The sequence below is a fragment of the Lissotriton vulgaris genome, chromosome 5 (assembly GCF_964263255.1).
Source record: "Lissotriton vulgaris chromosome 5, aLisVul1.2, whole genome shotgun sequence".
Lineage (NCBI taxonomy): Eukaryota > Metazoa > Chordata > Amphibia > Caudata > Salamandridae > Lissotriton > Lissotriton vulgaris.
In genome coordinates this window covers 1,819,625,013-1,819,650,506 of record NC_141693.1, presented here as the reverse complement: position 1 = coordinate 1,819,650,506, position 25,494 = coordinate 1,819,625,013, and the positions used below count along the sequence as shown (strand labels likewise).

Genomic DNA, 25,494 nt, shown 5'->3' with positions numbered 1-25,494 from the left:
ATGTTATGGAAATCCCTGTGTGATCCTGCGTCGTCTCTTGACTCCGCCCCCTGCAGAGCAGATCGCAAGGCCTGGAAGCCCCCATGCAATCTACTTGATCCACATATTCAACATCCTACCCCCTACTCAGCACGTCAGCCCTCTGCTCAGTGCCATAGGCCCACCACTGAGCATCCGAGCTCCCACCTGTGCAGCAAAACCTAGCCCACGTGCACAGCCCCGCCCCCTCTTGTATCACCCAAGAACCTCCGTGCACCGCAGGAGTATCCCCCGCACACCTCACTGCAGGAGTATCCTCCCGCACAGATTCCCAGTGTTCCCCGCACATCACCCTGGCCCTCCTCTGCGCGACACCCACCCCTTCCCTGCCCAGCATCTCAGGCTTCCCCAGGCTCAGCATCTCAGCCTTCCCCAGCCCAGCATCTCAGCCTTCCCCAGCCCAGCATCTCAGCCTTCCCCAGCCCAGCATCTCAGCCTTCCCCAGCCCAGCATCTCAGCCTTCCCCAGGCTCTGCCCACCCTACCTCATCTGCAGTGACTTGCTTCCCCATTACAGTCCGTACCCGCGCCCTATGTTTAGCCATATTCTTAAGCCCCGTCGTTAACCATATTAATCTAACCTCACACCCCCTTCCTCCAGCAAAAAAACTATCTTAGCACACCCTTCAGCTCGTATGACGCGTTGCAGAGTCAACTAAACACCAATATGACCCTGTCCTAGCCCCCTCCCTTGCACAGCCCCCCTAGGTGCCCTCCACACAGCCCCTATGCTCCTCACTGGCACCGTCCCTCTCCGTCTCCATTGCACAGTTTCTTAGATTTCCTCATTTGCACAGGCGCCTCCCGTGCACGCCCGTCACACCCCCGCACTGTCCCTCACATTCCCTTGCATGCACACTCCTCTACGTCTGAAAACATGCAACCCTCAGGCTTCTCCCTGGCACGGCTCCTAGGGCACTGTGGCCACTGCCGGACGTAACCTGCCCAGGCCTTCTTGCTGCGTTCTCAGTTCTGTAGCGCCACAGGTCTCACCTTGCACTTCACCTTGACGCCTTTGTCTCCCCTCAAACTGCCCCCAAAGTGTCACTTGCATCGCCCACAAGTCCCCTCTTACGGAGCCACCGAAATCCCCTCGCACAACTTCCTAGGCCTCTCTCCTGCACAGAGTTATGGAGTCACTGCACTTCACCTCACTGCACTCGCACCTTTTGCCCCACCCGCTAGGACCCACGTTCACAACTGGCTAAACCCTCCCCTTGCACAGACTCCCTGTGAGCCCTCTGTTCAGTCCCTGAGAATACCCTGCAATTCCTAGCGCATCCCCCTTCCATCACTCTGCCAGATTCGCCCCATACTCCACCACAGCTTCATAGTCACAGGGTCCCTGTTGGTCCCATAGGGTGTCCAAAGTTGAAAGGAACCATCTCACATCCACCTGGTCCTTCTCTGAATTGGCGCTTCCTCTCTGTTCTGGATGGTGATGCTAGACTGGGATCCCTGCCTGGCTGCTTCGGCTTCCCACACTTATTATTTTCCCTAAGTGCACGTTTTTTTTAACCTTTCTGCACTTGATCCAACATTGACCTTCTAGAAGCGCGACAGTTCGGTGGGCTAGCAGACCAGTTTGTCCCGGAGTCAGCACCGTGCTGGTGCATAGATTCTGGTGCATATTTAGAGGATAACCTTCAGACGTTTCTGGAGTTGGATTCTAACCACCGGGACACCTGTCTGTACTCTTGAACTTGGTGCTTCAGCAGATCATCATCTTTTAAGGTTCTTGAGCTCCATAAAGTGTTGTAAAGTTTCATAATGGAAGTTCTGGAGAGCATCACCTAGAGGCACTAACTCATTCAACTTGTGGGGTTCAGAATTTGATGTTCGTTTCTTCCTTGGATTCCATGCCCTAGTTTTTCACCCTGGCCATCCCACTCAAAGGGCCATGAAGCCACTTGAGAAGTTTCTGAAGAAGCAGACTTCACACTTGGCGGGAGGTGGCATGGCCGGGGCCCGGTCATTGCAGAGACGCCAGAGTGTGTCCCGCATTCTTCCCGCCTTCCTGAAGGAGCCCATGCCACCGGACCATGCTGATGTTTTCGCTGACGAGCCGGGGCCAGAGGCAGCGGATGGGCGCTGGCTGGAATTGCCCGACGTGCTCAGATCCCCATCCTCAGATGAGTTGTCCCCCTGTGAGCCACTGACCCCTTCTGGAAGTCCCCCGTTACTGCTGCCAGACACCCCGGAGGCGCTGCTGGGCCGTGCCCTGGAGCAGCTTCTGGGGGCCGCCCGCCACAGCCCCACTGCAGGTAAGTGACAAATGAAAGGGAATGGGCTTGCTCTAGTTGTAGGATCTGGCGGGGCACAGTTATTATGAATATTTACTTTGTGTGTGTATAATTGTGAGCTGGTAGTACCAGCACACCTTGACAACCTCTCTCTACTAGAGTTGTGCTTCTTTGGAACATGTCAGAATGGCAGCCCTGGGGCAAGTTCCAGGAGTGCAGCATTTACTCTGCAGTGCAAAATATTTCTGCATCTCATTCACAGCCACACTGCAGTCTTTGCACATGGAATTTCTGGCAACTGGCCTTCATGCTTTGATTGCACTTTGGCCGCTCTCTTTGGCACTAGACCTCTGACCAAACTCAACAAACTTTTATTAAATTATCAACACATTTTCATCCAATATCCTCACACTGCCCACTACTCACCAAAACTAACAAGTGAAACCTGACTCAGCTCTGCAATGGGATCCTTGAAAGATCAGGAGGTAATACAGAATATGAAAGGCACTACCAATATATATTATTATATTGTGAATATTACACAACATTCAATAATACTGTCAATCAGAAGTTTCCAGTGTTGCTTGGGGTGGATATTCTATGACACGGAATGCAAATTAGATACATTTACTTGAAAATATTCTTTAGAGGAATCACTCCTATAGTCGATGGTTGTCCAGAACCAATGGGAAGGACCAAAGTTGGACAACTCTGGTAACTGTACCACATGTGCAAAGCGAGTTTTAACAGCATATTAGTCCAGCTAAACGTCCCCTTTACTCCAGGCGTTGGTATCTTTTATTGGACTAACAACACATTGGATCCGCCAGCGGTGCAGTGTCTAAGACTTTGAAGTCTCACATACTTATTGGCCTTGTAGCATTAGTGCCTCTATTGGAAGTTGGGTTGTCCTGTGAAAGTTATATGTATATTTGTAGTTTTAATTAAGGTGAAGATGCCCTCTTGAATATCTCCTCCAGTTTAAGCAGCCTTCAGAATGGCTACTTCAGACATAATCAGGTTTTAAATGTAGGACCCCCCCCCCCCCCCCCCCGCCCCAACCTCCAGATTTTCTTTGCCTGCTTTGTATCTTAAGTGATTATTTTGTCAACTTCTGGAAAGGATTAACATTTCAACGAAGAATCCGCCAGTTTTCCAAAAGAATAGAAGGGGGTCCTGGAATCACAAACAACTTGAATTTGTGTGCTCAGTAAGGTTGGAGAAGGTGCTCGGGTTGATCAGTAGCAGCTTGGGTCCCTACACCCCCCTCACCTTGGGACAGTTAGTTCAAAGCGGTAGCAGGACAGAAACCGCGGCGAGTGGCAACTTACAGCTTGAGTTGGCGTCCACATAAGGTTGTAGGAATTCACACTGAGACCAAGTTAGATCAGCAACAAGTACGAAAATGAGCTTGCCCGAAGGATCTGTTGCTCCGTTACTTATGTTGGAATTATGTATATTCACATTTTGTTATATATATATATATATATATATATATATATATATATATATATATATATATATATATATATATATATATATATATTTTTTTTTTTATGTTGAGCATAATTTATTTTGTTATAAAGAACTGACACTTTTGGTAGCTACATGAGTGAGGTTGGTAAGTGGGTGCAATGTTACAATTCCACAGAGGCAATGGTTGAGTCCAAACCCTGGAGGCACCAGGAAACTGCTGCAGGGTCTTTTTTGGATCACCGGTGGAAACGCCGAGAGGACAGTAATGCCTTAGCATGAGGTTTACGCCATGCCAAGCAAGCATCCTAGCAGGTGGCAAATGTCTTGGGCGACTGGCCAGCTAGGTATGAGTTGTAACACAGGGAACACAGGTCCTTGTGTATTAACGAGGGCACAGTCAGGTTGGGAAGCCTTGAGGTAGAAGGCTAAGCAGATAAGTCTTCAGCAGTCTACAAACCCTTCGGGAGTCACCGTCCAGCATCAGATGGGTTTTCTAGAGGGATGCGGTTGGATGGGAGGTGATCTGCTCCTGAGTATTTTATACCTCCTTAGACACATGATACGTGGCTGACCTTCTGTGGGGGCTAAATTGTAGGGTTGGAAGTCCTGGAAGTAAACACTGCTAGTCTCTTACCAGAGACCATCAAGCGGACAATAACTCAGAGCCCAGCAATTTTTAGTTTATGAACTTAATGTTGATTCTGAGTTAATCCGGGTGGTTGTAGAATGATTTTCAGTTTAGATATCAATGGGGTGGTTCACACAATACTGAGTTGTTTTGACCTGGCTTCCCAGTGCATGCCGGTGCATGAAGTTCCAGGTCTTATTACTTGTAATGTTGGCATTGTCACAGAGACCTGGCTTGCCTTCATTCAGTTTCACATTTGGGACACAGGTTATCTGTTGTTGATGATGATGACTATTTGACTGGTGCCTAAAAAATGTTGCAGTTAAGCAGGGTGTAGGGGAGAATCTGCCAAGATGCAATCGCAACCTAATGGAAAGCACATTGAAAGGGAAGCAGGTTTGAACAGGCAACCAGATGAAATGGGATAAATATGTGAAAAACTAATTTGCATAAACCTTTTCACAAAATTCCCTAATTTGTAATTGAGTTGACAGCCTCTCTTGCAACGCAACCTTTACAAACGTTCAACCCACTTTAAAGCGCGGTAAGAAGGTCAAAAAGAGCGTTGATGCTGATCAGTGCAAAGGAGATAATTATAGCCTAAGATAACAATTAGAAATTCACTGCACGTTGATCCTGTGTTAACTTCTGCTGAATGCATCTATTGTAGTGAAAACTGGGAGAAGGTCTTGAATCCGAACACTGGGACGCATTTTTCCTGCTTAAGCATGACATGGGCATGTTAAAATAGGCCCTATGTTTGTATTAACTACAGTTTTGGAAATCTGCACATTAGGGATGAGGAGTTATGACCAATATGTATCAGTGTTGCTATGGAGCCAAAATCCAACTCATTGCAAGCCTATGGCCACGGTCTTCAAATTGTTGAGATGAGGTCAAGAGCAGATGTAAATAGGGTTGCACGAATGTCACCAGCATGTGGATCTTTGATATATATTGTTTGAAGAAATAAATTAATAGTTGAGTTAGCTGTGTGTGGGAGGCCCAGATGAGAGTTTCAACTTAAAGGAGAATTTGAGCTCTATTCAAAGTGGTGGGTCCTTCGGGGTCACTGGTGTGTTACCTTGTCAAAAGATGGGCAGACAGTAGCAAGAGGTGGTAGCCCGATGTAGAACAGCAGCTGTGGCGGACTTCGGTGTAAGGTACATTGGCAGGCTTAGGCTCCAATGAAAGCGCTTGGGAAAAGACAATTTGATTTCCCACTGAGTCCAAGTGGTCAGATTGGCCTCAGATCACCGGGCAATGGTTTTCAAAGGATTACTATGACACCGTACCGCAAGCTCATGGTTAACAGTTAAGGGCTCAGGGTTCGCTACAGGAGCCAATACCTTGCAATAGCCAGTCTGTTACATTTTCTCTGAGTTCCCGCAGTAGTGGATCTTAATAGGCCTGTATCTTAAACCATGCTTGGGGTCTCCAGCCGGTGTAGATGACCTGGGACCCGGTCTTGTCTATTCTGAAACGTCAGTGCTAGATAGATGGGTAACCTCAGTTCGTGGTGAATGATTTTTGGCTGGCAGCATTATACAGGCTGGTGGCTGCTGCTTCAGATCAGTTACAAGTTTTCAGGGTCCCCCAATTCTTCCCTTTAATAAAGAGCCAATAAATCTCTTGTTCGGGGGGGTGGAGCTAGCAACCGCGGTTTCATGGTGCTCCGGGGTTGTCTTGGTAGCCTAACATGAGAATCTCCATCACCTGGAAGAGATGATGTGGGGGCTGTCACGGATCATGAGAGCTTCCCCCTGGAGGAAAACATGACTTTGGATTTGTTTAGGGGTAATCAATGTCCCCAGGCTTGTCCAGTACTCGAGGGCAGGGTCAACTGCACTTTTTTCAGCTTTCAAAGTTCACATCTGGATCTATATCTTCCTAGTTGCTTGTCCCTCACTGGGTCAGTGTTCACTCAAGGTATAACGAGCTCTTGACCAACTGTTTGGGCCAGGTGGTATTTTGTCTTTCCAGGCAGGGAGTCTTCTAAACAAAACTTTGGCCCAGCTTCATTCCAGCAGGTGAAAGTTAGATTGAAGAGTTGTTCCACAGCCTGAGGAGCGTCAACATGTAGTGTCTGCACTGCGGCGGTACTTAAATATTGGTCCAAGAGGACCAGTCCAAACCTGGAGCTGTGCTTGGTTCCCAGCACGACTCTGGAGCCACATGCATTCCAGAAGGGGTTTGAGATGGATAGCTACACACGATGCTGGATGTGGGGGAAGGGCATGGAACAAAGGGGAGTTTCATGGGAATTAAAGGATGCTAAGAAGATTCAGGAGCCAGGGAAATATAACTAGGAGACTGAGACACTGAAGAAACGGGTGGTCCTGTAAGGACGGGAGATGCTGGAAGCAGGTCTTGTAGGTTTGAGACTGCATTTTCCTGCCCACACTCGCAAAGATGGTAAAAAGAAATAATCTAGCTAGGAGCTACCCCACTGGGTTTACACAGTGGAGAATACCTAAACTTTGCATATGGGGTTACAGAAAAAAGCTGTACCCTCAGCTACTTATTGTTAATGCTGCCACCAACCGACAGTCCCTCATTACTCAACAGAGAGGTAACTCTCTGGGAATTAGAAAGAAGCAACACTTTAGGTGCTCTCTGACCATGAACAATCTAACCCTTTTTAGGTAGCCCCTTCGAGTTGGCAGCATGATGGTCTATAGTTTTATTGACCACCAGGTAAAATATGTTTGGTACCCTGAGGCAATCTCGATGGAAGGCAAAGGTTAAAGCATGGTACAGGAATTGACAGGTCTATCATTCTCACACAGGAGTCTTGTGGCCTAACGTTGGGTGAGCTTTGATCCTGGTGAAGGGAGTGGAAAGTGAGTTTAAATGGACACAAAAAAGTGGCAGTTTTGAACTTGTAAATACATGGTGTGTATAAGTGATTTGCAAGGTATGGAAGACTGCATGGATTTGAGCTTGCTGCAGGCAATGTTTGTGGTAATATCAGGGAACTCAACAGTAAAAACCGTCTGAGCAGACCATAAAACAGGACCACAAACAGCCAAAAACACGGCCCACACACTAACCTGTTAGACCAGCCTGTCGGGCACTGCCTGATTACCCGATAGGCAAGTACAATCCTGCGTGTCCCCTCCACCTGCCCATCACCCTTACCTTCCAGACTTACCTCCGTGCTGCTCCAACATTTTCACTTGCTGCCACACCGAGTCTTTCTATCTTTACTTTCACTTCGCCTTCTCACCTCCTTATAAAACTCTTTTCTCCTAATGTTGAGGATTTCTCTTATTCTGTTTTGTTTCAACCCTTTCGTCTCATCTCCTGAGCATACATTCCAACACTTGATTTAAGCAGGAAATGTAAGATATTTTTAAGCCCGTCTGACTGCCTCTGCTTCAATGGTAGTCAATGGGGGACATGTATTCTCCTGATTATTATTCCCACTTTCCTCTCTAAAATGTTGCCATGTATGCTTGAGGATTCTATATTGCTTGACATTATCTGCATGGTGACTGTTCAAAACACAGGGCGTAAGCGTAAACCTCAATAAAGTGTGTAATACGAGAGATCCCACGTTGAGTGAGAGGACGCTAACATGACAAACTCCAAAATGGAGGGTAAAAGACCCCTTTAATGAGCACACTTTCATAACCTAAATATGACTTCCTGGTATATTGCGTCACAACTGTTAAGTGCTCCTCACGGATACCAACGCAAAAATTAAGTTCCGTCCGGTCCACACTTAAAACACCCTTTTCCTGCTAACCGGAACCCACAGTAAACCCTTAACCAACCCCTTTATCTCTGCCAATGCTTTCCCCCAGGCTTTTAAGTGGGATTAAAATGTGGCGGAGGTTCCTAAGAGATGCATGGCCTACGTAATTAAGGGCGTGACTGTTGTAAATTGAATTAAGTAGGTAGCAGGACACGTCTTCAGGTAGTTAAGATATATTTATTAAGTTAGACAGCAGAACAGTAAAACCCCACAGCTGACCAGACCAACTGCCAGGGCTGGAATCCTCAACACACCAGAGACACCAGGTAGTCATTTTGATGTAAGTATAAATATACAACAGTGACCTAAACACTTTAACTACTTTTCTGAGATTTCCATTGTGTGCCCCCGACGTTATTTTGGTGACCCTCGGAGCTTGTAGTCGGATATATAACTCAACACACTTAAAACTAGCCAGGAATACTGATTTTGTCAGTGGTTGTTAGCTGTTTAAGATTAACAAACAATGATTTTGTTGTAAATAAAATTGAAAATATTTCAATTCTAAAATCATAATACTGTGAATTTAACAATAATGAGGCCGGTGGAAGGGGTAGTTATGTTTACTCTGTTAGACGTGTGCAGCCTTTTTCTTTCCACATCTCCTCCATCTGAGTATCTTACACCTCATCCCTTTCCTCTTCAGCACCCTCTTTTCACTCTTCCTGAATACACTTATTCGCATCTCTTTCACTTCACCACTTCTGCGGTTCCATTTAAAGCACTGCACACTCCATACCTTCTAAAAGCACCCTGACAACATTAATACTTCAAACGTAGAATCCACCAGATCTGTTCCCAGCGGCGTCAAAAGAAGCACACCCTGTCTTAATCAAACCGGCATCTGCGAGGAGTAGCATTACACCTGCACAGCGAATCAACGTGTGAGAAAACGAGAGGCCAGGCACGCAGTGACACTCCACACTCGCGCGTCCAACCACAATACTCTAAACCCCTTCCCATCGATCCCAGCCAATCGGTGCCCCGTTCCCCCGCCGGCCAATACCAACTGCCCACCGAGCCCGGGGGGAGCTCCCGCATACTCCTCTCTCCCAGTGACTCGCACTATTTTCAAAAGACAGAAACTCCGGTTACAGGTGAATGTGTCAGGGGGGTGGAACCCAGCATGTGCTGCCGTGCTGGCTTCCCGCGTTTATGATCCGATCAAGCTTGATATAAATCCCCCTCCCCTCCCACGATCCAAGCCAGTTTGCATCTGGTTAAATACCTCACCTGGGGAACTGCCATGTTGACGAGCTGCCGACAAGCACTGGCAAAGCCAATAGACCTCGTCACTATAATCTGAACGCAGTTGGCTTTGTTAATGTTTGTTTGTAAAGTATTGTACTTTTGAGCTATGGTGGTACGGCACCTGCCCCCACATAATGAAGTTAAAGCCCAGTTAGGGTAGTTATGTGCTGTAGTAGGGACTGGAAAAAGAAAATGAACACGAAGAGGCAAGTTTGTTGGGCCTGGTGGCAGTGGTCAGGGGGGAGTGGGAAGAATACCACATCTTGGAAGTTGTTTCTATATAAAAAGGACACAGTGTGTTAAACAGGGCCTTCTGAACAGAACATATAGGCCCCCGGGCAAAGCAGTACACTGGGCCCTGCCTACACAGCCACTCACAGGAATACAAATGTTTGACAAAGAATAATGTTAAATTCTGGTCTGCATGGGGCCCCTATGCTCCTGGGACCCCTGAGCAACTGCCTAGCGTACCCATGAGTTGACAGCACTGTGTGTGAAAACGCAAAGTTTGTATTTTTGAATGAGTGGAAAGAACAATGTGAAGTTTGTAATTGGTGTAGAACAATTTAACAAAGAAACATAAGCATCATGTGAATGTTGTTAAAATATAATTGAACGTGGAGGCAGCTAATGGGCAAAAAGAATGAGAAGGGAGGTTGTGAAGGTTTGAAGTGGAAAAGGAAGACTGGTGGGATGGGGTTTACAGAAAGACAGCAATCATGGTTTGTGGTTGATTCCAAGAAACACGGAGGCAAAAAAGGACAATATGCGTGGTTCGAAATTAATTGCACAGGTGCGAGCGAAAAGTATTGAGGCACCACTGCACCTGCTGCACCAACGGAAGCCCTTGAAAATGGGGGGGGGGGGGCAAACTCTAGGGACGGGAGAGGAATACGTAGATGGGTGAAATAAAGCAGTAGTGTGTACTTAATAAGTTTGTAGGGGCACAGTGCCACTGCTATCCTGCACAACAAGGAAGCTGTGGGCCAGTAAGTGTTGTTGCATAGGCTACAGGCCGGAGAGGAAGACAGAAAGGTGTGTTGGGAGTAGGGGTACTTGGAAGAAGAGTGATAGGTGGTGTTGGCTTTATAATAGCACAGGCACGAAAGAAGAAACTTGTATTTAGCGGAGCCAAGTACAAAATGTATGGAAGTATGCAGTGCGGTAGGCAGTGTGTGATTTCCCCTAGTGTAGTGTAGTTCCTATATTCCCAATAGGCTCGGCGCATTGGAATAATATATCCTATAGACTTGACGTAGGACTTAGGTCAGTAGATCTCTATTGAATATGACAACCGCATAAACATACCAACTTTGTTTCCCTTGGACCGGAATAACTATCTTCAGAGACATGGAAACAATAGATAACTAGTTCACTCAGTCAATCGTGCATGCTTCATTTCTACAGAGTTTGCAGAGAAATAGTGAGACCGGCGTTTTCAATAAAAGGTTTATTGAACACTCTTCTTTCTCATGCTAGAGAGGTGAACTGCTACAATCGTTAGACAGAATGCAAAGTATAATACGTACATTGGGAATCTATATCTATACTAATATAATAAAGAGAGAGTCCAAACCTTTGAGGCGGGTAATCTCAGGAACCACAGCACCACTCACAACACCCAATACAGCGTTCGAAAGGGCAGTTGCAGAAGAAGGACATAGGCTATGCAGACGCCCACCATATACATTTAAAAGGTAAAAGAAACGTGCCAGGAAAGTAGTCCCTTGTGGGCGTGTCTGCGTTGTGCTGTGGGCGTGTGCTGGGGGGCGTGACAAACGCTAGGGGCGTGTGGTACGTTCCGCCCTTCATGCCATGTCTCATATCGTGTGCTGTGGGCGTGTGCTGGGGGCCGGATTACGGGGGGAAAAAGCGAGCGTTGTGCCCAATATTTCGTTGTTTTTTTCTTCCCAGGTTCTGTACATTCCAGGTCCGGGTGTCCACCCTGCTCCCTTTAAATACTCCTGCACCCCACAATCATAACCCACCCTTACTCCTTAAAATACCCCAACACCCTTAAACACTAACCCATCTTAGCCCTATAAATATACCCTGTCCCCCAAAACCCAAACCTATCCCTAAACCCTAAAAATACCCCTGTACCCCAAAACCCAAACCTAGCCCTGAACCCTATAAATAACCCTGTACCTCAAAACCCAAACCTACCCCCGAACCCTAAAAATACCCCTGTACCCCAAAACCCAAACCTAGCCCTGAACCCTAAAAATACCCCTGTACCCCAAAACCCAAACCTACCCCTGAACCCTAATATACCCCTGTACCCCAAAACCCAAACCTAGCCCTAGCCCTGAACCCTTAAAATACCCCTGTACCCCAAAATGCAAACCTAGCCCTAAACCCTTAAAATACCCCTGTACCCCAAAACCCAAACCTAGCCCTGAACCCTAAAAATAACCCTGTACCCCAAAACCACACCTGAACCCTAAAATACCCCTGTACCCCCAAACCTAGCCCTGAACCCTAAAAATACCCCTGTACCCCAAAACACAAACCTAGCCCCGAACCCTTAAAATACCCCTATACCTCCAAACCTACCCCTGAACCCTAAAAATACCCCTATACCCCAAAACCCAAACCTAGCCCTGAACCCTAAAAATACCCCTGTACCCCAAAACCCATACCTATCCCTAAACCCTAAAACTACCCCTGTACCCCATAACCCAAAACTATATCTGAACCCTTAAAATATCCAAACACCCTAAAACATATACCTCAGTACCCCAAAACATATACTCCTATACCCATACGTACCTTATACAAACATTTAAAAAAAACATGCTTTTACCATTCATGCATTTACAACGAATTTCGTTGTAAATGTATGCGTGGTAAAAGCATATAAAATGTAATGCCATGCATTATAATGGCATTGTGGAGTCATGGTACTTTCGTAATGAAAGTATGCGGAGTGATGGTATGCGGAAAGAAAGTTGCAGAATAATGGGTGTTTACCCTCCCCCGGTAAGTACATTGGTTGCACGGCGGCCCACATCTCCAGGAACATACTCATATTTTTTCACCACCAATTTGAAAAATGCACAGGTCTCTCTCATTGATGGCCAGCACCGACATTCACTTTTAGACACACCTCCCGCCACAAGTTCTAGAATTGCGAACTTTAGAGCTGGGGAGCTACGTTCGAATCTCGGCATCAGCTCAACATCCTGTGATTCCAGGCAAATCGCTTTGTCTCCCCGTGCCTACCACAAATTAATGTGTTCTTCTGTAATGTAAATTGTGCTCATGCCATGTTGTTGAGTTCGCGCTATATAATATTGCAAGGAAAAATAAAGTAGGGAAACTCGAGTTCACACACTACTGAACGCGCACTCTTAAGTGCATCAGCAGTGCACTGTGAATCGGAGCGTTTCACAGGCCTGTCACAGATAAGAAATGCTATTAAAACGATATCCTACAAAACAATATACTACTGGCCGGCAGCAATTCATACCTGGACAACGTCGGGACGGGCTGCTAGTAGTATTATAAAATAACACTGTAATAGCATTGTATGGTTTCTAAGCCATATAAAAATACATACATAAATAACATAGGCTAAAATACTCAACTGGTGCTTCTAAAATACGCCTACGCCAATGTACCTAACCTAGGTCTATTAGGTGGGAAGAAGTAAGTATGGTCTTTAGCATAGGTTTAGTTTTTGCCAAGAATCTACCAAACGTTTCTCTAGGTTCTAATCAGGTCCATACCTTAGAATGAAGGAGGTCTGCTATCTTTCTCGCGACTCAATTTCCCAACACCCCGCAAGGGGAGTCAGAAACACTGGAGCTGGATTTCTCAGCAGAGGAGGGCAGCTTCCTGATCAGTGTGTCGGCGGGAGAGTCGGCTTCCTTCGGCACTTGCTGTAGCGAGCTGCGTCGGGCAAGTAGGTCATCGAACTGCTCCGAACCACCGTGCTTTGCCATAGCAAGTGAAGGTATATTTAACCTTGAAGGTTTTTAGGAATGCCATGTTTGACGCAAAGTCTGGCATATGAACGTCATCAATGAACCCCTAAGGAATAGATGTTCATTTAAAACTGAGTTCTTGGAGAAATCAATATTTAAGCAGGGGGAAGTCCCTAACGGCTTAAGCTGGTTTTCTAAGTAGCCATGCCTGTATTTGGGTTGCACGGGCTATGCCTAAATAAGGGCTTGATTTCTATGCCTTTACAAGGGCAACGTGAATTGTACCTATATAAGGGCATGAATCGGGAAAATCCATTCGGAATCTAAAACGCCGTACAACACTAGTGAAAGGAAGGAACAGGCTTCTTGGGTGCTGCTGAAAATCAGAAATGAAGCATAAATATGAGGTCAACAGGTCCCTGAAGCTTCTTTGCCCACTGCATCTGCTGCACAAGTGGAAAGTACTCCGTTAGAAGTGCGGGTGCAAGGGGTAGGAAACGGAGAGGGAGAGGACCCATAGAAGAGCAGTAATGAGGGTTGTGGTTGTGGTTGTTTTAGAATGAAGTGTCACAATAGTTTTCACGTGGGAATGCACACAGCCACAAAATAGTTAATAAGAAAGTGTGCAGAGGCCAGTGTGTCATTGGCCGGAGTAAGGAAATGGGCAGCTGTGTGCCTAGAATTGTGACATAAAGCTTTAAACTGTGTTGATTTTATTTTTGGGATACAGCACCTGCTGCACATAATGAAGTTAAGGCCCAATGGGAGGTGTTGTGTAGGGCAGGCATGGGAAAGGAAGACTTAGATTCTTGGGAGGGTGCAGACAAGCACTTGCCTTTCTAGGTGGGTTTGTAAGTAAATGACAGGCATGAACGAGCATAGTTTGTACTACTAACCTGTCGGAAAGGCATGAAGGTTCGAATGCAATTGATATAGTGCTAAATTCCATCAATGGTGAAAGTAAACATAGGCAGTATGTGAATGTCGAAAACAATTTATTTGGACACAGTGGTGGCAAAAGGTTAAAAGGACATGAACAGAAATTGTGAAACTTCCATGTGGAAAAGAAAGACGGAGGGACGCATGGGAAAGTAGAGCAGAACAAGAGTGGGGATTCTGGGTGTTTACAAGTAGCAGGGTGCTAAAAATCACAACTTGTACCGGTCTTGATGAAAAGCACACAGGGGCGAAATGACTGTCTCTGCACCTCTGTACCTGCTGCACCAATGGAAGCGACAACCCTGGAAATGCTGGAAAGGCTAGGGACAGGAATGTGTGGCTGGGTGAAATGAAGCATGAATCTGGGTTCAGTGGGTTTGTAGGGCACTGTGCCACTCACCTGCTGTACAAATGGAAGCTAGGGTCTAATGAGGGTAGATCCGGACAGGAAACGAAGAGGGCGAGGTGTGCAGGGGAGACTGGACACCGAAGAAGGGTGATAGGTGGTGGAGGTGTTACTAAGGCATTGGCATTAAAGGCCATACTTTGTAGTTAACAGCAGAGCCGACTCACAAACGTATGGTATTGTGCACCAGGGTAGGCACTGTGTGATGGTCCCTAGTGCAAGGAAGGAAATGGGGTCATTGGCTCCTGTTCAAAATCTAAAATGAAGCAATAGTCTTGGTTCAATGGTTGAGACTTCCGTGTCCTGGTGCCACTGCACCTGGTGCATTAATTGACATTACTCGTCTGGAAGTGTGGGTGCCAAGGGCACGGCCTTTAGAAGGAGACGTATGTGGAGGAGGCCTTAAAGGAGCAGTGATTTGGGCTAGGTGTTAATGAAGGACAGATATGCGTCATTTAGGTTACACCGCAGGCAGGCACACTATTTTTAAAAGGTGCGCAGTGTAGAGCAGGCAGTGGGCCAGGGGCTGCTGTGCAAGTAAGGACATGGGCTTCTATGCTCTTGCTTGAGTAGTGAAATAAAGATGTCATTTTGTGTTAGTGGCTTTATGCGCCACAATGCTACTGCACCTGCTGCACTTTGAAGGCGTGGATTAGTGTAGGAGTTTAGGCCAGGAAAGGGAAAGGGACAGGCTGGCGGGGAGGCATATTTGGGAGGGGAGGGTCTGAGAGCAACACGTGCTGCGAGTTGTATTTGTCCGAAAAGGACGCTGCGCCGCAGTATTTCCGAACAGCTTGAAGGGCACGATGGAATGCAGTGTAATTGTTATAGAACATAAAACGACAAATGGTGAAAGAAAAGTGCAGGAGCATAAGCAGCATGTAGATGTTGATAACATGTATTTACACGCGGTGGTGGCTAAAGTTTTAAAAGAACATGAAGGGATATTGTGAAGCCTCAAAGAGGAAAAGGAAAAACAGAGCGGGGGTGGGGGGTGTAGGTTAGGGAAGGACGTTGAAGTGCATGCACTCTCATGGAATGCTTTCACGAAAAGAAAGCGAAAGGTCCCTGAAAGCAAACGGTTGTGGAAGGATAAAAGGAGCCAGTCATAGACATGGTAGACAGGCTGTGCTCCACTGCAGGGACTAACGGGAGAGGGAAGGTCTAAAACAAATAGAACCAGCAAATAGAAAGCAAGAAAATAAAAGAGACAAATCAAAAAGCCAATGGAAATCAATAGGCTGAGTTGCTGTCTAGGTCAGCAAGCAACGTGTCCCCAATAAGTCTTTAACCGGACAGCTGTGCTGTCTGGCAGGCTTAGACCTAACAAGCATTTGCAATGCAATGGTCTCGGCATCATTAAAGGTAGAGCTATTGGCATTGCTCATGACATTTTTTTTTCTTTAAATCAAAAATAAATGGCATTGTCATTAACATTGCCAATACACAGCACTCTGCACTCAACAGCACACAATGCTCTGCACACTCACTGCTCTGCACACTATCTCTGCACTCACTGCTCTGCACACTCACTCTGCACTCACTGCTCTGCACACTCACTCTGCACTCACTACTCTGCACTCACTACTCTGCACACTCACTCTGCACTCACTACTCTGCACACTCACTCTGCACTCACTACTCTGCACACTCACTCTGCACTCACTACTCTGCACTCACTACTCTGCACACTCACTCTGCACTCACTACTCTGCACTCACTACTCACTACTCTGCACTCACTACTCACTACTCTGCACTCACTACTCACTACTCTGCACTCTGCACTCACTACTCTGCACTCACTACTCACTACTCTGCACTCACTACTCACTACTCTGCACTCACTACTCACTACTCTGCACTCACTACTCACTACTCTGCACTCACTACTCTGCACTCACTACTCTGCACTCTGCACTCACTACTCTGCACTCACTACTCTGCACTCACTACTCTGCACTCACTACTCTGCACTCACTACTCTGCACTCACCACTCACTACTCACTACTCTGCACTCACTACTCTGCACTCACTACTCTGCACTCACTACTCTGCACTCACTACTCTGCACTCAGCACTCACTACTCTGCACTCACTACTCTGCACTCACTACTCTGCACTCACTACTCTGCACTCACCACTCACTACTCACTACTCTGCACTCACTACTCTGCACACTCACTCTGCACTCACTACTCTGCACTCACTACTCTGCACTCAGCACTCACTACTCTGCACTCACTACTCTGCACTCTGCACTCACTACTCTGCACTCACTACTCTGCACTCACTACTCTGCACTCACTACTCACTACTCTGCACTCACTACTCTGCACTCACTACTCTGCACTCACTACTCTGCACTCACTACTCTGCACTCACCACTCACTACTCACTACTCTGCACTCACTACTCTGCACACTCACTCTGCACTCACTACTCTGCACTCACTACTCTGCACTCAGCACTCACTACTCTGCACTCACTACTCTGCACTCACTACTCTGCACTCACTACTCTGCACTCACTACTCTGCACTCTGCACTCACTACTCTGCACTCACTACTCTGCACTCACTACTCTGCACTCACCACTCACTACTCACTACTCTGCACTCACTACTCTGCACTCACTACTCACTACTCTGCACTCACTACTCTGCACTCACTACTCTGCACTCACTACTCTGCACTCACTACTCTGCACTCACTACTCTGCACTCACCACTCACTACTCTGCACTCACTACTCTGCACACTCACTCTGCACTCACTACTCTGCACACTCACTCTGCACTCACTACTCTGCACACTCACTCTGCACTCACTACTCTGCACTCACTACTCACTACTCTGCACTCACTACTCACTACCGAGCATCTGTTGTCTCTGGTCCCGTTATTAAATAGGAGATCTTCCCTAGGGACTATAGCTACAGCTCGCTCGCCAGCTCATCAAGATGTAATCATTATTATACCATCGACTAATATTGAGGTTGGCGTTGAAGTTCCATATCCCCTTGGAACACTAGAGGATTCCCCAAAATCGCCACTGACCCAAAGTAACATTACAGCCAGCGTCTCTACACGTGCATCTGCCACATCCCCAAATAAAAAAACCTCTACCAAATGATTAACTCTGGAACCGGCAGTAAAAAGGAAGCGGGGAGGAGGACCACAAAGGCCTTGTAGAGCAAAAGTGGCAAGGTCGAACAAAACCCGTGACAGTGTCTCACCCGAGGAGGGCAGTCCTATAATTAATGCCGATTTGGTTGATGGTGATACCAATTATGCAGCGGGAAATGGTATTAACTCGAACTGTGATTTAGAACAGTGGAAGACATTTGAGAGTATTTTAACTACCTTGCTATCTCCTATTACACAAAAACTAACCAAGATAGAGGAATATTTGGACAATTACGAATCTCTGGTGAGGTCAAGGTTTGTTGTAAAAAGGGATAACATCTGCAATACACACACACTTGGATCGACAAGCTTTTATACCCAACGAGCTGCAAGCGAAACCTATCGTGGGGCGGGACTGAGAAAACGAAACCTATCGTGGGGCGGGACTTCCGTTTTGTGAAGCCCGCGCCCACGGAGTGCCTGGAGGAGCACCGAGGGAGAGCCCCGCGGTCGGAGGGCCTTTGACCGGTGAGCGGAGCGGGGGGGGGGGGGAGAGAATGCCTGTATGTCTGCGTGTCCGGAGGGCCTTTGACCGGTGAGCGGGGCGGGGGGGGGGGGGAGAATGCCTGTATGTCTGCGTGTGTGTGTGCGCGACGGCGGAGGGGTGGGGGGCGGGGTGCGACGGCGGAGGGGAGGGGTGGGGGGGTGCGACAACGGAGGGGTGGGGGGGGATGCTCGGTGCACGTGTGTGTGTGTGTATGCATGCGACGCCGGGGGTGGGTTCGCTGTATGTGTGGGTGCGTGCGTGCATGAGCGCTCGTGTGTGTGTCTGTCGCTGTTTCTGCGCATGCGCGTGTGGTGTAGCTGCTTCCCAGGAGACAGCAGCTGAGCGCGTTCGCGAGCGCGTGGCCAGCGGAAATCGCCTCCTTGAAGAGGCAATGCGCGTGGCCAAGGCTGTCTCCTGGGAAGCATAGTCCCTGACATAAGATCTCGGCGGAGACGCGCTTCCGCTGCCACTACAAAGCGTCTATCTCCCCATTATACTTTTTTTGTGCATGGGATTTGAAGCTGTTGGGCCGAAGAAGAACGTAGTGTTCGGCTGGGTTTGTACAGTTTGAATGCTCTTTTGAAAAAATCAGGTCCATTATTGTTTAAGGCCTTGTGAATAATACACATGGCCTTTAAACTTTATCCGGCTTCTTATTGGTAACCAGTGGAGCTCACGAATTGTGGGAGAAATAGAAGCGTGCTTAGGTATACCCATGAGAATTCTTGCAGCAGCGTTCTGGACAAGCTGTAATTTGCTCAGAACTTGCTCTTGTGCGTTAAGCAATAAACCATTGCAATAATCCACCCTAGATAACACCAGGGAGGACATTAAGGTTTTGCCTGCAGTTGGGGGGAGAAAAGGGAGCAGTTTCTTCACCATTCTCAGGGTAAAGAAGGAAGCTGACACCACCGCGTTGGCATGGCTTAGAAACGTGAGCTTATTATCAAAAAGCACGCCCAGGTTTTTCACCTTAGTTACAGGTGATGGGGGAGCTCCCAATTCCGAAGGCCACCAGACCGGAGACCAAGACGGAGTCAGTTCGCCAAAAACCATCACCTCCGTCTTGTCGGAATTTAGCTTTAAGCAATTCCGATTCATCCATGAGCTGATGGCCTTCATGCCCTCCTGAAAGTTCGCTGTCACTGCTTCTCCATTTTTGTGTATCTCCAGGACCAGCTGTGTGTCGTCGGCATAAGATGTTAAACCAATACCGAACGACTTGATTACCCTCGCCAAGTCCGACACATAGATGTTAAAAAGTGTCGGACTTAGCGAGGAGCCCTGGGGAACGCCACACGGGAGAGTGAAATCAGGGGAGCAGAAGCATCCCATCTTAACAGACTGTACTCGGTTGGCCAGGAAAGATGCCAAGGTTGCTCTTGCCCTGCCCTGAATGCCTAGGGCGGCGACACGGTCGATCAAGATGGTATGATCGACCGTGTCGAAGGCCGCGGATAGGTATCAGGATGGCTGCACCACCCTTATCCATGATTATCCTGACCTCCTCGGCAGCTTTTATCAAGGCAGTCTCCGTCCCATTGCCCTTCCTAAAACCAAACTGCGTGTTGTCAAGTAGACCATTCTGATCAATAAAAGTCGACAGCTGTTGGTTCATTACCTTTTCAATTATTTTTGAAGGGTAAGGGAGAGAGGCGATACGACGGCAATTTTTTGGCTCTAGAGGGTTCAGAGCGGGTTTTTTAAAAGAGGTGTCACAATTGCTTTTTTCCAGACAGGGGGAAAAACACCTGTCTGAAATATGGAGGAACAGATGTTACTGAGTACTGGGGCTATTAGGTTGGGTACTAATTTAAGGATTCGTGGAGGACATGGGTCCAGTGGCGAGCCTGATTTAACATTACTTATAAGATCCACCATGGACAGGGGTGGAGAGAAGACCTCAAAATTAGGATTTGACGACAGAAGGGGGGATTCCGGGATGGTAGGATCAGTGATCGTTATTTTAGTAAAGTTATCGAAAATATCCAGAACCTTGGCCTGAAAAAAATCTGCCACCTTGTTACAAAATATTTGGGATGGCTCAATTGGAAGGGGGGCTGGAGGATTGACTAAATCTTTTACCACCTGGTACAATTGTTTATTCGAATTAAGAGCACGTTCTATTTGTGTGCTGTAGAAGGTGCGTTTTTCAGCAGTGAGCAGCTTTCTGTAGCTAAGCAAGGCGCTCTTATAAGTGTCTCTGTCGTTGTTATTATAGTATTTACGCCACCGCCGCTCCAGATTTCTGCAGCGTTGTCTCTCGAGCCTAAGTGACTCCGAAAACCAAGCCGCAGAAGGTTTGGTGCGGTTTGGCTGCATTTTTTTATTTGGGGCTACGTGGTCAAGTGCCATGTGTAACCAACGTTGGTAATTCAGGGCTGCCTCCTGAGGAGCGGATAATTCTACCGGTGTCGTGGATTCCAAGGTATTGTTTAGAGCGGTGACATCAATATTTTTCCAATCTCGACTTAGGATCGGAGGGCAAGGGCCGGTGGACGAGTTCTTGGAATACTTGGCTGAGATAGTAAATTTAACAGCTAAGTGATCCGTCCACGTGAGTGGGAGCCCTGTAGAGAATGTTATATGAGCATTATTAGTAAATAAGCCATCTAACGTGTGTCCAGCTTGGTGAGTAGCCATGTTAACCCGTTGTTCTAAGCCTGCCCCCAGGAAGTCAGAGATCAGAGTGTGCGAGTCCTTATCATTATCATTCTCCAGATGAAAATTAAAATCGCCCAGTATAGTATAGTCCTGGTTAGCAGGTACTGGCTCTAGTAAATGAATGAGAGAATTCAGAAACAGTGTGCGTGAAGTGGGTGGTCGATAGAGGAGGGTTCCTTTGAAAGTTTGTATAGGGGAGACAAAGATCGTAAAAGCAAGGGCTTCCGCAAAGTTGTAATCAAGGGGTTCAGTTTTTATGGCAAGCTTGTCTCGATATATAATAGCTAGTCCCCACCCTCTTTTCCCTGATGATCTGTCTAGTCTTGTTACCTGATAGCCATCTGGAGTGGCGATGTTAAAATCTGGGCCAGATGCAAGATCTGCCCAGGTCTCGGTAACAAACATAACGTCAATATTTTGACTGGTAATTAATTCTGCGACATCGTATCTATGTTTTATGAGGGAGCGTGTATTTATGAGTACGCAGCTTAAATGTTTAACGCTTTTGTCTCCGGAGGATGGGGTACAAAGGTGTTTAAAAAGGGGTGATGCGGTCGTAAGCGCGCAATTTGGGCAGGCAATGTGAGCGTAATTATACAATGAACCAAAGTCAAAGTGAGAGCAGTTCTTATCACGTAATGTATTTCCTATACTCAGGAGCTGTAAGGAGTATGTGTAAGACAACTGGCTTGCTTCTGAGTTTACAAGTGGAGGTGTCTTCGGAGTGGGGGCATGAACATTTCTAAGTTTATTTATTTATTTATTTATTTATGTAGTTTGTAGAGCGCGCAGCTACCCCCGAAGGGGTGTCCCGGCGCTAGAACCTGAACCTCTGGGGGAAAAAAGCAGGGAGGAAGTCAGTTCAGGTTTAAAAACTATCACTTTTAATAAATAAATGCCTCTCAGTACTCTGATGTAATCTGATGCATGAAGGTGAACACCTACGTGTTAAATACTTTTTTTGATTTTTGGCGAGACATTTAACATAGTTTTACATGATTTTTGTTGTACATTTACAACGCAACTATTTTCGAGGCTGGGCTCGCGCGTAGGTGTAATGGTGTCAAAGCGCTAGCGCAATATTTAGCGGCGCCGCATTATAATTAATACTCGGGACACCATTGTATGGTTGCTGCGTGGCTCCGACTCACTCAGTCGGCCACGCCCCCTTTATTTTTTAGCTGGCGCGTGACGACACGCGCCGGCGCTAGCATGACCTCGTCGGCGCGGGTAGGCTGCACCGATATCCTGCGCCCGCGGACACTACATTCCTTCTAACCTTTATTGAATAAACAAAAACCGAAAACACTAGAAATAACGCATATCTGTTACCAGCCACTAGAATTCCAGTCTCTGGATGATCACACCAGGAAAACAGCCAGCTGGGAGGATGGTGCTGGATTCTTGCGCAACCCGTACCTGGATTGCTCCCCCCGTGACAATGGCACAGACGGTGTCATTCTGGACGGTGTTCCGTCTGCCTCGGATCTTACCGGAGAGCTCGGAAGGCTCTCCCCTGGAGTTGTCGGCATTGGTGGAGTGTCCTGGCTCGTTGCATTCTCATCTTCAGTGGGGTACTGCCCTTGCAGTCCAAAACCGTCCTCATCTGTCGGCTGACTTGGCCTGGTCCGCGGGAGCTCTGGCTCCTGTCGAGCGGGTGTTCCGGGGTATACCTTCTTGAAGAATAAGATGTTGCGAGTGACTACTTCGGTTCCTCTCTGGGCTGTCACCATGGTGCCAGTTTGGCGAAGGGCTGTCCAGGGTCTGTGTTCAAACGGGAGTCGGAATTTGCTCCGGTGATACCTATCCTTGATGTACACGCGGTCTCTTACGTGAATGTCGGACTCCTTGGCTCGTCTCCGGGTATTGGCTTGGTCATTAGAGTTGGTCCGGTTAGCCAGGGTTCTCTCCACGTCCACCTGGGCAGGAGTCCAGTTTGGGTGACTCGGGGTAGTGTCTCTCACCACTCGGCCCATTGTTGCCTGCCCTGGTGCTGCTTCAGTTGTGAGGTGAGGCATCAGCCGGTACTCCCTCAAACTGTAGATGGCCCTCTCCAGTGGGGACCCGTCCGCATGCGCAATGCGTATCGTCTTATTGACCGTGCGCATGAATCTCTCCACTGGCTTGTGGCTAGCGTGGAGTTACCTTCGGTGGTGGATTCCGCAGCTCTTTAGGTAGTCCTGCGAATTCCTGCCCCTGGAAGGGTGGACCATGGTCTGTCTTGACCACCTCAAATATTCCATGTGTGGCAATGGTTTTTTCGAATTTGGTGATGAACTCGGTGGCTGTCTGACTTCTAACAATATCCACCTCTGGGTACCTTGTGAAGTGGTCGATGATCACTAATGCATAGCGTCCATCGGGGTGGTGTCCAAAATCTGCACTTACACATTACCACAGCCTTTGAGGGTTGTCTTCAGTGATGACTGGGTGAGGGCGTTCCGGCTGTCCGGCTGCTTGACACCAGGTGCAGGTTCTGGCTGTCAGCTCTACCATAGTGTCCATTCCTGGGAACCACACCTTGGCCCTCAGCCGGCTCTTGGTTTTCACCATGCCTTGGTGACCTCGGTGTGCCAGATCTACAGCTTGCTTGGCCAGGCTAAATGGCATCACCAGTCGTGGTCCTCGTAATAGGCAGCCTCGGCTGTCGATTGACAGTTCCTCCTTTACCCGCATCATCGCCTCTAGTGTCGCTTTGGCTTGCAGCGTCCGCCTACTCGGAGTGGCTTGAACAGGGCACCAGTCATTTCATTGGACGGCATCAGCAGCCAGTTGTAGGCATTCGTCTCCTTGGGTGGCTTCGATGATGGCTTCAAGACTCATGGGCAGAGGCCGTGACCTTTCCAGTACAAGCCGGACATACTCCTCAGTATCCTCTGCATCCTCTCTCTCCGCTTTTGTGGCTGTTCTGGAGTGTCTCGAGAGGTAGTCTGCTGGATTCGATGAGCCCGGTTTGTACTCTACCCGATAGTCATACCCTTGCAGCTGAAGTATCCACTTCTCAATCCTCTGTGGAGGTTTTGACACTGAACCTTGAAACATGGGGATGAGTGGTTTGTGGTCTGTGGATACCGTGAAGGGATGGCCATACACATATACGTGAAAGTGCCGACAGGCCCAGTGGATGTCGATTGCCTCCCGCTCTATTTTTGAATATCTTTGCTCTGTGTCCGTTAGGGAACGGCTGGCGTATGCAATTGGCGTCCATTCTCCATTGCTCTGTAGCTGGGTTAGTACTGCTCCTAGTCCATAGGGACTGGCGTCCACTCCAACATTGGTGGATCTGGTAGGGTCAAAGTAGGAGAGGGTCGTGTCTGCCGATAGGGCTGATTTCGTGGCTTTGAAAGCTTGTTCCTGTTCCGGGCCCCACTGCCACGTGGTGGTGAACTTTGTCAGCTCCCTGAGGGGGTTTGTGAGGTTGGAGAGGTTGGGACGAAGCGTCTGCAAAAGTTCACCATCCCCCAGGAAGCTTCTTACTTCCGAGATGTTGGATGGGGCTGGGGCATCTTGGACATCTCTCACTTTATAGGGATCCGGGGCTACTCCCTGATCGGAGAAGGTGTAGCCGAAGAAGCTAATCTTGTTTTTCAAGAACTAACACTTCTCCCGGTGTAGGGTCAGACCGGATTTCTTGATCCTTTGGAGGACTCCTCTCAGTCTCTGATGGTGGTCTTCCATCGATGATGCGTAGATTAGCAAGTCATCACTTACATTTAGAACCCCTAGGAGTCCGCTGAGGACCTCGCGGATTGTGTTTTGAAACACCTCAGCGGCACTTGAGATTCCGAAATTGAGGCGTCTGTATCTCCTGGGACCTACGTGCGTGGAGAAGGTGGTTATATATATTGAGAGTCCGGATGTAGTGGCAGTTGGTGATAACCGGACCGGAGGTCCATCTTTGAGAACCATCTCGCGCCGTTCAATACTCCCAGTATGTCGTCGATGGTTGGGGTTAGATGCCGTTCCCTCTTCACCGCTGCATTTGTGAGGCGCATGTCCACGCAGATGCGGACTTGCCCTGGCTGTTTCGGCTTTCGGGCCACCACGATCGGAGACACCCACGGGGTTGGCCCACTGACCTTTTGGATAATACCTTGTTTCTCCAGCGCCTCTAGCTCTTCTTCAACCTCAGGTGGAATGCAATGCGCCTTTGTCTCAGTGCCACTGGTTGGACCGACGGGTCAATATGGAGGGAGACCTCTTTCCCTTTCAGGCATCCGATGCCTTTGAAGCCGTCTCCAAATTCTTCTTTGATGGCCTCTAGCTCCTCTTCTAGTACTGCCATGGCGAACGATATGAGTCTTAGCTCTTCCGCCAACTGTCCGCTTATTAACATACAACTGCCTTCCTTCATGACATACAGGGTGGTGGGGATTTTATGGTTTTGGTGTTGCAGCTCAGTTTTGAAACATCCTATCAGCGGAATGGGTGTCTTCTGGCCATACGCAAACACTCTGATCCTTGCTTCGCGTAGTGTTGGCCGATTG

The 25,494-nt window shown here is 47.9% G+C and overlaps 1 protein-coding gene across 1 annotated transcript in view; it reads left to right on the top strand.

Annotated features, from left to right (window-relative positions):
* The first annotated feature begins 507 nt into the window (after positions 1-507).
* RAPGEFL1 (Rap guanine nucleotide exchange factor like 1) overlaps positions 508-25,494 on the top strand; it is a 267,731-nt gene continuing 242,744 nt past the window's right edge. Inside the window, exon 1 of the mRNA XM_086924240.1 lies at positions 508-2,302. Coding sequence (XP_086780366.1) covers positions 1,939-2,302 — 364 coding nt within the window. The 5' untranslated portion in view covers positions 508-1,938. The remainder of the gene's footprint in view (positions 2,303-25,494) is intronic.